Here is a 16,424-nt window from a genome sequence, read left to right as displayed (position 1 = left end):
CCAGAGACTGTGCCCTACAACACACAATTTACTATGGGGTGGAGAGCAGAAGTTAAAGGTCACAGCCAGACCCTTTCCTCTCTGGGCAGAAACAGGAAAACCTCTGGTAGGCAAAACCCGATTGTTAGACGGCAGGAGCTGTGCAAAACATTTGACACACCTTAGTATCATTCCACTAAGCAGGTTAAAAAAAAATAGAGAGAGAGATGGGACAGTCTCCAGTTATGGGAACTGAGGCCGAGGGAAACAAACAGCTCCAGGATCTACAATTATTCTAAAGGACTTTTTAATTTAATTTATTAACATTGTGTATGGGAAAGGTGGTACAGGCACACAAGTACCCGATCGTGTACCCGAAGGCCGTGGGACGCCTTTGGAAAGCTGTTTCCTTCCACCGTTCAGGCAGGAAACTCAGGTCATCAGGTTAGCAAGAGCCTTCACACTCTCAAGCCATCTCTATTCACTTTGTCCCTCAAAATCTGCATTCCTAACTATTAGGCAAACCATCGCTCGGCGGAGCCAGCGGCAGGGAGCTGGGCAGTGGCAGGCAGAGTGCCAGGAGTCACACATCTGAAACGGTGGTGGTCTGTTGTTATTATTTCCATTTTACAGGTCAGGAAGCTAAAGGGTAGGGAGGGGCTCCCCTGGCCCTGGGACTCCCGGAGTGGAGGCAGGTTCACACAGAATTAATTATGTGCTGGATGCAGGGTCGTAAGAATAGGCCCCCCACCCCCGCCCCAGACATCAGAGTGCACACACACACACACACACACACACACACGTCTTCTCCCGGGTTCCCGGGACCTTCATGCCTCACCCTCACCATTCTGTCTCCTCCTCTTATTTTATGTGTATAGGTGTCTAGCCTTCATGTATGTCTGTGCATGTCTGGTGCCCATAGAGGCCAAATCCCCTGGAACTGGAGTTACTCATGTTTGTGAGCTGCCATATGGGTGCTGGGAATTGAACCTGGGTCTTCTGCAAGAGCAGTCAGTGCTCTTGACCACTGAGCCATCTCCAGCCCCCTTGTTTGCCTTGTTTTGTGTGTGTGTGTTTTTAAAGATTTATTTATTTATAGTATGTAGAGTGCTTTGCTTGCATGTACACCTGCAGGCTAGAAGAGGGCATCAGATCACACTATAGATGGCTGTGAGCCACCGTGTGGTTGCTGGGAATTGAACTCAGGACCTTTGGAAGAGCAGCCAGTGCTCTTAACCATCTCTCCAGCGTCCCTCCCCCCCGGCCCAGGCTGGCCTCCAGCTCCCAAGTGCAGGGATTTGAGTACTATGCATCGCTAAGGACAGAACACAAGACTTCATACATGCTAGGAAGTATTCTACCACCTCTCACCCCTGGCTTTTTGAGGGACCCGGACTGAGTCCCGCATTTATCTGGAAGCAGAATTCTTTCTCCAAGAAAATAAGCAGAACTCAGATTTGTGAAAACAAAACAAAACAAAAACAAAAAAACCCAACCAAACCAAAACAATAACAACAAAGTAGAGTTTATTTAAGAAGCTCAAATAGCTGGTGAGAGTAGGGGTGGGAGAGGAGAGAGGCGCCATCCCCTCATCCCACCTAGTGCATTCTTAACGGATATGAGCAGCTGGCTCAGCCGAGTCAGGAAGGTGGAGTCTGGACCCCGCAGCGCATGTTTGCGGGAACAGCAATGTCTGAAAAGAAGAAGCTTCAAATGATTCTGAGGACCCAGGAGTGCCTCATGCCCCCGCCCCTGCCCTCCTCCTCGCCCCCCAACGCCCAGAAATGATCAGGGCTCCAGGTCTCAGGTCTTCTCTCAGATCTAGGAGTTCAGGCCCCTCCTCCCTCAGATCCCCGGATTCAAACCCCTCCCATTCTCTCCTCAGACCCCAGGGTTCTGAGCCTGGTTAACTCACCTATCTGCTGCGGCTTGGGCAAGTTCAGGTTGTTCATGACCTTGATAAACTCCTCACAGCTGAGGGTGAGCCGTGGGTTCAGAGTCCGTTCCTCCTCCACAGTAGAGACCGTGAGCCCTGTCCACAAAGAGGAGGGGAAGAAAAGTACTCAAGGGCCCATTGCCTAGGGAAGCTCGGAACTACATTTCCCAGGATGCCCTGGGGGGCGTGTCCCCAGACCAGGACTAACTGGTTCTTCTCTGAATGGTCCCGAGAAACTGTCCCTCCTCTCTTTGGGCACTATGGGAAATGTAGTTCCCTACGCTCTCTGAGGCCGTCCTAGGAAAACCTATGCCCTGCAGAGGTGTCTTATTGTTTCTACATCCACACAGCACGCCCAAGCACATAATCTTTTCAGCCACAGGAATTTCTGGGTTCTTGTAGCCTCCGTGCCTCAAGAGGAGGACAGGCAGAGGGGTAAGTGACAGAGCCCTCACCGTGGTAATCGTGAGCCGGGTAGATTAGACAGTTGCCTGGGAGTGTGAAGATCTTCTCATGCACCGAGTGGTACAAAGTCTTAGCACAACCTGAGGAAAGAAAACGTAGAGGTGAGCGAGCCAGAGGGACAAGAGGAGCCCCCTGACACCGTCTCCCGGAGGAGGGCGGGAGGATGGAAGCATTATGGCTAAACCCTGCCTCTCATCTCCTGCCAACAATACCCCTGTGAGCCGGGCGTGGGTGGCGCACGCCTTTAATCCCAGCACTCGGGAGGCAGAGGCAGGCAGATGGCTGTGAGTTCGAGGCCAGCCTGGTCTACAAAGCGAGTCCAAGACAGCCAAGGCTACACAGAGAAACCCTGTCTCAAAAACACACACATACACAATACACACACACACACACACACACACACACACACACACACACACACACACAAAGTGTGTCTGGAGACACAAAGAGGGATGGACCAGCATAATCCATGAAGAACTGTGAAATGGTGGGAGATCAGTCTGGATAATTTATGATACAGTAAGGTCAGGGCTGAGACCCTGAAGTACTAGGCGTTGGGACATCCTCCCTCCCTGGGGAGGTAAAGTCACAGCTCTGGGCTAAAGGCAAGACTGAAGCCATGAGGAGAACGGGAAGAGACTGGGATTTACCTAAAGATGTCCTGAGGCCTGGGGCTGGAGAAATGCCCAGGGGGTAAAAGTGTCTCCTATGCAAGCCTAGGGGCTGAGTTCAGATCCCCCAGCACCCAATGCAGAGGGTGTGGTCTGTGCACTGCAGACAGCAGAGGCCGGAGGGTCACTGAGGGGCTGCTGGCTGCCAGCCCTGGGCCAGGCTCACTGAGACCCTGTGTCAAGGAAACAAGGCGAAGTGCAGAGAGCAGGGCCCCTGACATCCCTCCTGAGTCCTCGGTTCAGATGCATAGGCGCTCTATGTTACCCTTTATACTCTGGATCCCCCTGCCTCCACCTCTTGAGTGCTGGGACCAGAGGCATGGCTCAGCTAGTATGAGAGTTGAGGCCTGCGCTTCACTGACTCTACCCACTGAGCTACACAGCCCCAGCTCCACATTCATTCGTTCTTGTGTCTGTTTCTTCTCCCCCCTCCCCCCAGCTCCCCCTTTTGAGAAGAGACTCTCTACGGAGCCCTGGCTGACTAGGAACTCACTATGTAGTTTTATTGCTGTTGTTTTGTTTGTTTTTCGAGACAGTTTCTCTACGTAGCCTTGGCTGTCCTGGACTCGTTTCATAGACCAGGCTGGCCTCGAACTCGCAGAGATCCACCTGCCTCTGCCTCCCCAGTCCTGGGATTATAGGCGTGCGCCACCACCATGACGCCTGACTTGTGGCTGCCTCTTTCCACTCTCTCTCACACACCATCATCACACTGAGAATCTAGGGCTGGATAAGAGAGGAGGTCACCTTGCTGGAAGTCTGTCCGTCCACACCCTCGGATCAGCAGGGCATCCCCAGTGAAGGCCATGCTGTGGTCGTTCAGGACAAAGGTGACACAGCCTGGGGTGTGGCCGGGGCTCGCCCGAGTCTCCAGAGCCTGCCAGGGATTCAGCATACAGAAGACAGTCACCAGTGAGCTTCCCTGGTCCCCCCCCAAAACCCCGCCCGCCCGAGGGACACAACTGGACAAAGGAATTGTTTGGTTTAAAGTTAATCTGGGGCTGGAGAGATGGCTCAGCGGTTAAGAGCACTGACTACTCTTCCAGAGGTCATGAGTTCAATTCCCAGCAACCACATGGTGGCTCACAGCCCTCTACAACATCTACAATGTGATCTGATGCATGCTGTATACATAATAAATAAATCTTTTAAATAAATAAATAAATAAATAATAAAGTTAATCTGAAGGCCGGAAGTAGTGATAAACACATGAGAGATAGAGGCAGGGGGAGGAAGAACGCACATTCAGGGGCCAGCCTGAGCCACAAGACAAGACCCTCCCTTGGTGGGGGGCAGGCAACTTGAGATATGCAATCTGCTTGTCTTCTTCCCTCCTTCCCTCCCTCCCTCCGTTTATTTTATTTTATTTTTTTTTTAATATTTATTTATTTAATATTTGTACAATATTCTGCCTGCATGTGTGCCTACATGCCAGGAGAGGGCAACAGATCTCATTATAGATGGTCGTGAGCCACCATGTGGTTGCTGGGAATTGAACTCAGGACCTTTAGAAAAATAGCCAGTGCTCTTAACCTCTGAGCCATCCCTCCAGCCCCCTCCCTCCATTTATTATGCATACAGTGCTCTGTCTACATATACACCTGCAGGCCAGAAGAGGGCACCTGATCACTTTATAGATGGTTGTGAGCCCCCATGTGGTTGCTGGGACTCGAACTCAGGACCTCTGGAAGAACAGTGCTCTTAACCGCCGACCCATCTCTCCAGCCCTCTCCCTCCCTCTCTCCCTCTGGGACAGAATCTCCTATATGCAGAGTGGACTCAGGCTTGTTATAAAATCACTGATGACCTAAAACTTCCGTCCTTCCCACACCTCAGAGCTCTGCAGTTCCGGGCTTGCTCCACGGGGCTTGGTTTATTCAGTGCTGGGGGTGGAATCCGGACTTGGTGCATGCTAGCCAAGTGTTTTGGCAGCTAACACAGCCCAGCCTGAAGTTCCAAAGAGCAAAAACACCACAGACGGGCTCCCAGGAGAAGGGAGCCAGATAGCCAGAGACAGGCATTTGTAACAAGCGTGTACCAGAGGGGTCATGCACTCGGCATCAAGAGAGCTGGCATCTCAGTAAGAAAATGGACAAATAAGCACAAGGCCAAAGGTACAGTGAGCTGGGTGTATCAGCAGGCTGTGCACACACAAGGGTACAGTGAGTTGGGTGTATCAGCAGGCTGTGCACACACAAGGGTACAGTGAGGCGGGTGTATCAGCAGGCTGTGCACACACAAGGGTACGGTGAGCCGGGTCTATCAGCAGGCTGTGCACACACCGGTTCTGGGTTGGATCTTCGGCACCACAATAAAACAAAGACTAAGTTAGAATCAAGAGTCAGACTGTCGAGAAGACTCAGTGGGTAAAGGTGCTTGCTGCCAAGCCTGAGGACCTGAGTTCTATTCCCAAGATGGCTAGACGGGAACCTGCTCCCTCAAATTGTCCTCTGACCTCCATGTGTGCACCATGTTATGTACACACATGCAAATAAATAAGTGAAATTTTAAAATTAAGTTATACTGTTGGAAAGAAACTTAATGGCATTTCTTTTTTTAAAATTTTCTTTCAAAAAAAAATAAATTTTCTTTCATGTATAATTTTCTTTTATGTACAGTGGTGTTTGACTGAATGGATGTCTCTATGAGGCTGTTGGATCCCTTGGGACAGGAGTCACAGACAGTGGTGAGCTGCCATATAGGTGCTGAGAATTGAACCCAAGTCCTCTGGAAGAGCAGTCAGTGCTCTTAAGCACTGAGCCATCTCTCCAGTCCCCCCCCCCACCCCAATTAATGGTATTTCTAAAATAATTACTGATACAAAAAACGTTTACTATCCAGTAGGTGCATAAGACAGGTTGTAAAGCCCTTCTACAGTGTGATCCTTGGGCTGTGCATGGTAACACATGCCTGCCATCCCAGGGCTCGAGAAGCTGAGGCAGGAGGATTGCGAGCTTGAAACTAGTCTAAGCCGCAAAGATGCAGGCTCCCTGAACTACAGAGTGAGGCCCTGTCCCAGATTTTTTTTTAAAAAAGTGGAGAGCTTGGTAAAATAAAAAGTTACAAATGAACGTATAATTTGTTCTTTTTGTTTTTGTTGGTGATGTTTTGAGCCAAGATCTTCCTATATGGCCCAGGCTAGCCTTGAATTTACCGATCTTCCTGCCTTCCCAAGTGCTGGAATTACAGGCATGTGCTAATGGTTTGCAGGAGTCTCAGTCCATCACACACAGCACGGTCACAGCAGCTGGAATGTGGAACAGTGACTCCTTGTACGACAACAGACCGCTAGGCCCTGACTCTCTTCCTTGCTACTTGCAGACTCTGGGTCACGATGTCCTATCTGAGCACAGGTCCACAGCCAGGTCTTTATAGACTTGGGAGGCAGAGGCAGGCGGATCACTGTGAGTTTCAGGCTAGCCTAGTCTACAAAGTGAGTCCAGGACAGCCAGGACTATAAGAGAAATGCTGTCTTGAAAAACCAAAAGAAGAAGAAGAAGAAGAAGAAGAAGAAAAGAAAGAAGAGAAGAGAGAGAGAAGAAGAAAGAAAGAAGAAGAAGAAGAAGAAGAAAGAAGAAAGAAGAAGACAGAGAAGAGAAGAAGAAAAAGAAGAGAAAGAAGAAGAAGAGCGAAGAAGAAAAGAAGAAAGAAGAAGAAGAAGAAGAAGAAAGAAGAGAAGAAGAGAAGAAAGAGAAGAAGACGAAGAAAAAAAAGAGAAGAAGAAGAAGAAGAAGAAAGAAGAAGAAGAAGAAGAAGAAGAAGAAGAAGAAGAAGAAGAAAAAGCAAGTTCTGTTTTCCCAGAGGATTCTGATTCAGTTCAAACTACCCACGTGGTGGCTGTAACTCCAGGCACATGCATGATACAAACACATACACACAAGCAAGACACTCATACATAAATATATATACATACCTGTGTGTGTGTGTGTGTGTGTGTGTGTGTGTGTGTGTGTGTGTGTGTGTAGTCTTCTTAAAACATTGTTTCTCTGTATCCCTGGCTGGCCTAGAACTCAGAGACCTCTGCCTCCTGAGTTCTGGAATTAAAGGTGTGTGCCACCACTGCCCAGCAAAATATTTTCTTAAAAATGTTTGAAATAATACATTTCCAAGTGTGGTGGCACACGACTTTCATCCCTGCACTTGGGAGACAGAAGCAGGCCAATCTCTGTGAGTTCGAGGCCAGCCTGGTCTACAGAGTGAGTTCCAGGACAGCCAAGGCTACACTGAGAAACCCTACCTTGAAAAAAACCAGGCTGCATTTATAGTAATAAGGCTGAGCACCGAGCTCCGTGGTAGAGCACTTGCCTCATGGATTAAAAAAGAAAGACCCTAGTTCAACATACAGAGGACAGCTTCCGCTGTTTGTGAAGCTTGCTGACAGATGAATCGCCTCAGCTGCAGAATATTCCGGAAGAGCCCTGCAGGTCTAGCAACAGCTGGCCAGGGGCCGGCCTGACACATCCATCCATCCATCAACAATACCTCTTTCTTTCCAAGATACATAAAACATAGGGCATTATCTCCACCCACAGGCTCCTTTCCCAGGCTCCCCGCAGACGCGCAGCTCGCGCAGCCTGCACTGCCCCCTAGCGGTCAGCCAGCCCCTGGCGCCAGGTCCGCTGGTTCCTGCCTGCGTTCTCAAGCCCTTAGGTGATGTTGGCGCCCCCTGCTGTTCTTACGTCTTGGGAGTTTAAAGCCCAGATCTCACTAAATAGCTGTGTCTGCATCAGCCAAAACCTTTGCTTTATTTTGTGAAAGAAAAGGTATTTGAATGAACCAGCGGTTAAGTCTTCTTGCATAGCACACACCTTTAATTCCAGCATTTGGGAGGCAGAGGCAGGCTGAGTCCAGGACGGCCAGGGCTATACAAAGAAATCCTGTCAGGGGGGGGTGGGTGGCTGGACTTTTTGCACAGGACTCCAGTTGCGTTCCCAACACCAACATGAAGGCTTACACCTGTTCTTAACCTCAGTTCCAGAGGATCCCATACCCTCTCTGGGCCTCCACAGGCACCAGGCACGTATGCTTACATACATGCAGACATATAAAACAAAAATAAAAGATCTTTAAAAAAATAAAAAAGATGGTGTCAAGTTGGCTCAGCAGGTCAGGGTGCTTGCTGCCAGAGCCTATAACTTGAGTTTAATCCCTGGCATCTAAACTGCGAAAGGAAAATATTGAGTCCCAAAGGCTGTCTGTTCACCATACATGCACTCTGGACAAACATTAATAAATAAATCATGTAATTTTCGACTAAAATGGCTAATGAGGCCAGGATGAGTTGGCCAGGAAGCGTTTGGGAGGCAGAGGTAGGTGAATCTCTGAGTGTGAGGCTATCCTGGTCTTCAGAGTGAGTTCCATGACAGCCAGGGCTACACAGAGAAACCCTGATTTGAAAAAAACAAAACATAAAAAAAGGGTTAACAACAACAACAACAAAGAGGATTACAGATGTAATTCTGAGGTACATGCACCTGCACAGAATCCCCCAGTGAGGGGCTGGGCTGTGGCTCAGTGGTAGAGCCCCTGCCTAGAATCCCCCAGTGAGGGGCTGGGGGCGTGGCCCAGTGGTAGAGTCCCTGCCTAGAATCCCCCAGTGAGGGGCTGGGGGTGTGGCTCAGTGATAGAGTCCCTGCCTAGAATCCCCCAGTGAGAGGCTGGGGGTGTGGCTCAGTGGTAGAGCCCCTGCCTAGAATCCCCCAGTGAGGGCCTAGGGGTGTGGCTCAGTGGTAGAGTCCCTGCCTAGAATCCCCCAGTGAGGGGCTGGGGGCGTGGCTCAGTGGTAGAGCCCCTGCCTAGAATCCCCCAGTGAGGGGCTGGGGGCGTGGCCCAGTGGTAGAGTCCCTGCCTAGAATCCCCCAGTGAGAGGCTGGGGGTGTGGCTCAGTGGTAGAGCCCCTGCCTAGAATCCCCCAGTGAGGGGCTGGGGGCGTGGCCCAGTGATAGAACCCCTGCCTAGAATCCCCCAGTGAGGGGCTGGGGGTGTGGCTCTTTGATAGAGTCCCTGCCTAGAATCCCCCAGTGAGAGGCTGGGGGCGTGGCTCAGTGGTAGAGCCCCTGCCTAGAATCCCCCAGTGAGGGGCTAGGGGTGTGGCTCAGTGGTAGAGCCCCTGCCTAGAATCCCCCAGTGAGGGGCTGGGGGTGTGGCTCAGTGGTAGAGCCCCTGCCTAGAATCCCCCAGTGAGGGGCTAGGGGTGTGGCTCAGTGGTAGAGCCCCTGCCTAGAATCCCCCAGTGAGGGGCTGGGAATGTGGCTCAGTGGTAGAGCCCCTGCCTAGAGTCCCCTAGTGAGGGGTTTGGAGGTATTGTTCATTGGTAGGCAGCATGCCTAGCATGTTCCTGGTCCTGAGTTCCATCCCCAGCACTGCAAGAGAAAAACAGCATCTGCCAGTTTCACTAAGGTCAAAGGTATGTCCAATCTGTGACTCAGCAACGCAATTCCTAGGAACGGAGGAGAACTTCTGCCAAGTGACTTGTACAGACAGGAACACTGACACTCACATTCTTCACCGCTGTGAAAACCTAGGATAGCCATCCAAAGGAGCATGAATAATTAGACCGTGAATAAGCAAACCCACAACAGGAGTTGGCAAACTGTGGTGAAGGGCTCAATTCTGACCTACCACCTCTTTCTAAGCCCTCTATCCTGAGTGGAGGTTTTTACATTATCTCTTGGCTGGGGCAGACCATGATGTGCATGCCTGTGACGTGGGAACTGCGGAGGTGGAGGCAGGAGGGTCAGACCAGGAGTTCAAGGTGCCCCTCAGCAATAGAGCAAGTCCAAAGTCAGCCTGTGCTATGTGAGACCCTGTTAGGAGGAGTGTGGGGCTGGCTTTTAACCGGGCATAGTCACACATACCTCGGAGGCAAGAGGATCTCTGTGAGTTCCAGGCCCACTAGGGCAACACCAGAGGGTAGCGCCTTGTGAAACTCAAATTTTAGGAAGCGTAAGTGAAACTACTGAACTCACAGTCATACTTTGGACTCCTCCATCTGTGCCAGCGCCTTTGACACCACAAGGGGAGAGCTTTGTCACCACAACACATGCCAGGTGGCCTCTAACGATTAGATTTACTATCTGATCTTTCACAGGAAAAGTTGGCCAGCCCTCACTATGTAACCACGAGAAATAATTACAACTCCTGAAGGCAGAGGCAGAGGAACCTCTGTGAGCCCGAGGCTGGCCTAATCTAAACAGTGCTAACCAGGGCAATATAGAGAGACCACGGCCAAACCTACAACAAAAATTACACATGCCTGTAACCCCAGCACTCGGGGAGGCAGAGGCAGGCAGATGGCTGTGAGTTCGAGGCCAGCCTGGTCTACAAAGCGAGTCCAGGACAGCCAAGGGTACACAGAGAAACCCTGTCTCAAAAAACAAAACAAAACGAAACACCAAAATTACAACTGCCAACCTCAAGTAGAAGGAATGAAAACAGACTCACACACACACACACACACACACACACACACACACACACACACACCACACACTTTGCATATTTCTTGTCTCTGTTTTCTTTAGAGATGGGGATTCACTCTGTAGCCCAGGCTGGCCTGCTACTTGCTAGTAGCCTAAGCTGGTCACAAGATCAAGAGCTCTCTCGGCATTAGAGCTGAGATTAGAGGGCTGCTTCAGCGGGCCTGTAAATCTCCCAAGCTGAATGCCAAGGGAAACCACCTGTCCTTGTGTAAGTCGGGATGGTCCCCAGTGACGAGGGATCAGAAGCCAGGAAGAATAGGTTACCAGGGTAACGAGGATTGTTCTGTGTAAGGATACGGGAGAAAGGAAGGCAGGAACAGCCCTGTAAGACCACAAGCGAGCTATATAGGTGCAGTGTGTGCACACCTTTCCTTGTTCCGTGTATCACATAACCTTTTGGTTTGTTTTAAAGGTTGCAGCAGTCTCCTCTCTTGCTTCTAATGTTTTTGTTACAGTTTATTAATTATTATGGTGAAGGGCTAGGCACAGCATAGCCCAAATGTCCAGGTCAGAGGACAATTTGTAAGAGTGGAGCTCAGGTTGGCCCTGAGTTCGTTATTAGCCAAGGATGACCCAGAGATACTGATACCCCTCTGCAGAGACTACAGGCCTGTGGCACCACTCCCAGCTATCATGCAACTAAATGTCTAACTTTCTTTTCTTTTCTTTCTTTCTTTCTTTCGTTTCTCTATGTAGCCCTGGCTGACCTGGAACTCACTCTGTAGACCAGGCTGGCCTCAATCCCACAGATCTCCGACTGCCTGTGCCCCCCGAGTGCTGGGATCAAAGATGTGCGCCACCACTGCCTGGCTATAATTCAACTTATAAAGGGGCAGAAAACGTAAGAGCCAGGAAAAACAGACCCACAAGACCGGCAAAGAACTAACACGAAGGCAGACCCACAGTAACAAACACTGACACTAACAGGCCTTGACATGGCTGCAGACTACCCGGAACCTTCACGGTGCTATCAAGACTGAGATTTTATCCCACAAAAGCCTGTACGTGAGCATTCACGGTAGCCCCACGGTGGAAGCCATTCAATTGCCTATTGACTGATGAACCAAGTAGCAAACTATGGTAGGTTCATACACCAGAATGCTGCTCAAAAGTAAAGAGAAATAAAATATCAATGTGGGGGGTTGGAGAGATGGCTCAGCGGTTAACAGCATCGTCTGCTCTTGCAGAGGACCTGAGTTCAATTCCCAGCAACCACATGGTGGCTTACAACCATCTATACCCTCTAAAGCCTTCCTCCGGTAGACAGGTGTGCATGCAGATAGAGCACTCATATACATAAAATAAATAAATAAAATCTTAAAAAAAAATATCAATGTGGGTCAGGACATAGAGAAACCTTAAGAAGGCAATGATGAAAGCAGAAGTCAGCTGGAAAGATCACAAGCTATATGCTTCCACTTCTATGAAACATGCAGGCAGGAAAATCCAGACAGACAGAAAGGACGATAAAGTGACTTAAAGACCAAGAATAGTGGCATGTGGACCTGCAGTCCCAACTACTAGGGGCCCTGAGGCTGGAGGGTTAGAAGTTCAAGACCTGCCTGGCATATAGACTGACTTCAAGGTCAACTTGGAAAATATTACTAAGACCTTCTCTCAAAATAAAAAGGGCTACCAGGCAGCAGTGGTGCATGCCTTTAATCCCAGCAATCAGGAGGCAGAGGCAGGTAGATCTCTGAGTTCAAGGCCAGCCTGGTCTACAAAGTGAGTTTCAGGACAGCCAGAGGCAACACAGAGAAACCCTGTCTGGAAAAATAAACCAAAAGGCGGAGGGCTGAAGGCGTGGCTCAGTGGTAGAGTCTCTGCCTAGAATCCTCCAATGAGGGGCTGAAGGTGTGGCTCAGTGGTAGAGCCCCTGCCTAGAATCCCCCAGTGAGGGGCTGGGGGTGTGGCTCAGTGGTAGAGCCCCTGCCTAGAATCCCCCAGTGAGGGGCTGGGGGCGTGGCTCAGTGGTAGAGCCCCTGCCTAGAATCCCCCAGTGAGGGCCTGAGGGCGTGGCTCAGTGGTAGAGCCCCTGCCTAGAATCCCCCAGTGAGGGGCTGGGGGTGTGGCTCAGTGGTAGAGCCCCTGCCTAGAATCCCCCAGTGAGGGGCTGGGGGTGTGGGACAGGAGTAGAGTTCTTACCAGCATGAATCAGATCTAGGTTTCATTCCCAGTACTTAGGGGTAATGTTGCCTAAAGACTGGGTGTTGTGGAACAGGCAACCCTACCAACACAAGGGATAGAGCAGGAGGATGGGTTCAAGGCCAGCCTGGTCTATATAACAATATATGAGAAGAGAGGAAGAACGAAGCAGAGAGATTTACCTAACGCTGGGAGGGGGGAAGGAAAAGACGAGGAAGAGGAAGTAAAGAAAATACCCTGAAATGCCTTGTAATGATGGGCAGAGCACTCTGCAAACACGCTACAATCCATCGACTTATAGCCTTCCCCTGGGTGATTCACATGGTATGTGGATTATATCAATAAAATGCAATAACGGTAAACATGGAATCCAAACACAGCTAAGCCTTTCCATAATGGTTCATGGAAGGTGTCGATCACTATGCATAAAGGACCTTTTATTTATTGTTTTGTCTTTTTTGTCTTGACAGAGGGTCTCACATTGACCAGGCTTGCCACGAACCCTCCTAACCCTCCTGTCTCTGTCTGAATACTGGGACTAAAAGTGTGCTTTCTTTTCTTTTCTTTTTTTTAAAATGTTTTTGGTACAGGGTCACATGTAGCCTAGATTGGCCTCCTACTTGCTATGCAGCTGAGGGTGACCTTGAACTCCTGACACTAGGATCACAGGTGTGCGCATCACACCCATTTTAAGACTCCTCCTTGTTGTTGTTGCTGTTTTTCTTTTATTTTTTTTTATTCTCCCTGTGGAATCCTGGCTGTTCTGGAACTCTCTATGTAGACCAGGCTGGCCTTGAATTCACAAGAGATCCACCTGCCTCAGCATCTGGCTCCCGGTGCTGGGGTAAAAGGCGAGTGCCACTACGACTGGCTTGTTTTGAAGATGTTAGGGTCTCTATTTAGGTGTATGTCTGTGTATCTGAGTGTGCATCTACACAAGGGCATGTGTGTGTGAGCAGAGGCCAGGCAGGATGCCGCGTCCTCCTGGAGTTGACAGTACAGTCAATCGTGAGCCATCCGATATGGGTGCTGGTAACCCAACTTGGGTCTTCTGGAAGAACAGCAAGAGCTCTTCTTAACTGCCCAATCATCTAGCCAGCCGCTAAGGCCGCCGATTCTCAACCTGTGAGTCGAGACCCCTTTGGGGGTTGAACAATCCTTTCACAGGGGTCGCCTAAGACCATCAGAAAAACACAGATGTTTACACTGCGGTTCCTGACAGTAGCAAGATCACAGTTCTGAAGTAGCAACAAAAGTAATTTTATGGTTTGGGGGAGGGGGTCACCACAGCTTACTCTCTCCCTAGTAGGGCTGACACAAATAAGCAATGTGTCCTTTTTTTTTTTTTTTCAAGGACAGGATTTCTTTGTGTAGCCTTCACTGTCCTGGACTCGCTTTGTAGACCAGGCTGGCCTCAAACTCATAGCGATCCACCTGCCTCTGCCTCTGCCTCTGCTGGGATTAAAGGTGTGCGCCACCACTGCCTGGCTAGCAATGTGTCTTTCATCCTCTTCTGAACACAGGGTTGAAATCAAGGACTCTTGGAACTCTCAACACAGCACACAACCCCCCCCCCCCCCCAGCCCCCCAATCCCCCAACCCCAAATCACTAACCCCAAATGGACTGTCCCCATTCCAAAGAGACCATCAAGCTAGAGGCCAGGATCTCACACTATCGCCAGATTTCCTGTCCCCTACGTCAGACAAACTGCATCTTTGGCAATTCTGATCACCTCCCCCACCCTTCCCCCTCCCCCACCCCACCCAACCTTGGTCCACAGTGCCCTGGGAACCTGCTGATTAAGCCTGTAGCAAGCTGGGCAAGCGAAGAACCTTCAGCCCTCACCAGGGTGAAGCAACAGGGTTGCGCTAGGGTGAGGTGTCAAGGCCAACATTTAAGGAGGAACCCACTGATGCCCCCATTGACCCTGAATTTATACCACCATTGCGAGTGAGTGCCACCTTAAACGGTTAGCCTCAGGGACCTCACTAGACCCACCCCCCAGACCTGTGGCTGGACCACAGGACGACTAAAGGGCTAGGTGCCTCCCTCAGCCCTCCACTCAGGATGCCCAACCCCAAGCAAGTTTTATGGAAATGGCTAGGCAAAAAAAAAAAAAAAAAAAAAGCGCCTCAAGGCCTCAGGAAACCTCCGTCACTGTTGACTTAGGGGCATAGGCTAGAGCCACACCTGTCTGTTACAGCCTCCCGCCCCGGTGCCCCACCTGGGTTTATGGTACTTTTCACAGAGAACAGAGCAGAGGAGTCTGGGCCTGCATCCCACCGACACTTCTTGGGGGGGGGGGTGTTCTGGGGGGGGTGTTGGCAGCAGCCCATTTCCCCAGTACCCAATTCTCTTCAAAGTCTAAGGAATCCAGGCCCACACCTTGGTCTCTAAGCCCCAGCACGCAACTCACAAAGCGTCCAAAGCGGATGGAATCACCTTCCTCGATGTGCAGATCAGCCTGGGCTCCGCTGAGGCGGGAGATGACGGACTGGCAGCCTGGGAGCAGGGACCGGAGAACGCCCGAGCCGGTGATGTGGTCAGCATGGCAGTGAGTATTCACTAAGAAGAACAGGGCATAGAAAAATTAATGTTTTCAGCCTGCAGCACCCAGACCTCGGACCCAAGGAGGCAGACCCTCACAACCCTGAGGTCGGGGACCCCAACTCTCCTCCCCCGAGACTCAGAGATGCGGACTCTAACCCTCCTTCAGACCCTGGGGTCTAGCCCCCAGCACTCCTCCCTCACCCAGGGGTCCAGACTCCAGCCCTCCTCCCCCAAACTCAGGCCGCTGGGTTCCGGATGGACGCACTTTCTCCGTGGCCCCGCCTCTCTCATGCCCAAGTTTGGTCCACAGACTAACCGGCGAAGAGCAACTTCAGCCCCAGCTCCTTAACCAGCTGAGCATCCCGCTGCGCCGTCTCCAGAACCGGGTCGATCAGAACGGCCTCTCGGGACTCCCGGTCGCCCAGCAGGTAGGTGTAGGTGCAGCTCTTGGGTTCAAACATCTGGGGAGGAGGGGTGTGGCACCGGGGAGAGCTCCAGGACCTGACTCCCATGCCTGGGCAGGCTTCCCCACCCAGCTTCCTCCAGCGGAACCAAGGAATTCCATCTTCAAACAAGCCCCAAGTCAAGGACCCCGCCCTCCTCCGGTAATAGGCACCAGACCACGTCTCCAAGCCAGGGTCCCCTTAACCATCCCACTTTAAAAGATCGGGTGCTTTTTTTTCCCCTAACAGCCAGGCATGAAGGACACTCCAGACTTCTTTTAAAGGACAGTAGAGTCCTGCCCCTCCCGCCGCCCCGGGCTGGGTATCCGCCTCAACGCACCTGCCGAAGGAGGACCGGGCCTCTGGATGCGCTTTGCTGGCTCAGCCGCCGCCCGGCGACACTGAGGGCCGTGCTCGCCATCGCGCCGGGGCCCGCTCTGCACTGAGCCCAGCAGCGTCCCCGCTAGAGCCCTGCGCACCGGGGCTGACCCGGGAGGGCGGGCCAGGGCGGGGCCTGCCTTAAAGGAGACGCATAGGACACGACTCAGGAAAACAGTGGGCAAGGGTGACCGGTAGACCCTGAAACCACAGGCTCAAGGCATTCGGAGATGCTGCCATGCTGCCGTAGAGACAGGGAGAGAAGTAGAAAGCCCCCAGACACTTAGAGACAAGGGACGTTTTCCAGGAAAACACGTGGTAGGCATCCTGCAAAAGAAAAAAAAAGAATTGAAATTCAAGATCACTAGTGTTTTG

The 16,424-nt window shown here is 51.1% G+C and overlaps 1 protein-coding gene across 1 annotated transcript; it reads right to left on the bottom strand.

Moving 5' to 3' along the window:
• Window positions 1–1,510: 1,510 nt before the first annotated feature.
• Window positions 1,511–16,175, bottom strand: Ethe1 (ETHE1 persulfide dioxygenase). The gene is made up of 7 exons (XM_051162578.1): window positions 16,012–16,175; window positions 15,545–15,689; window positions 15,095–15,243; window positions 3,799–3,928; window positions 2,371–2,460; window positions 1,895–2,011; window positions 1,511–1,672 (listed from the first exon to the last, which is right to left on the bottom strand). The coding sequence occupies exons 1-7, from the start codon at window positions 16,090–16,092 to the stop codon at window positions 1,620–1,622; spliced, it is 765 nt and encodes a 254-aa protein (XP_051018535.1). The 5' UTR covers window positions 16,093–16,175; the 3' UTR covers window positions 1,511–1,619.
• Window positions 16,176–16,424: the final 249 nt, after the last annotated feature.

Source organism: Acomys russatus, chromosome 19 (assembly GCF_903995435.1).
Source record: "Acomys russatus chromosome 19, mAcoRus1.1, whole genome shotgun sequence".
Classification (NCBI taxonomy): Eukaryota; Metazoa; Chordata; class Mammalia; order Rodentia; family Muridae; genus Acomys; species Acomys russatus.
Note: the sequence above shows the minus strand (reverse complement) of the source record. Positions and strands in the feature narration are given on the sequence as shown.

Bases quoted from the DNA above. Each gene is read 5' to 3' on its own strand.
- Ethe1 (XM_051162578.1), bottom strand. From the start codon at position 16,092: ATGGCGAGCACGGCCCTCAGTGTCGCCGGGCGGCGGCTGAGCCAGCAA. The intron at 3,929-15,094 runs GTGAGTTGCGTG...AATCCCTGGCAG, and splicing joins CCATCCGCTTTGGACGCTTT to GCTCTGGAGACTCGGGCGAG. The intron at 2,461-3,798 runs GTGACCTCCTCT...TTCTTTCCTCAG, and splicing joins ACGGACAGACTTCCAGCAAG to GTTGTGCTAAGACTTTGTAC.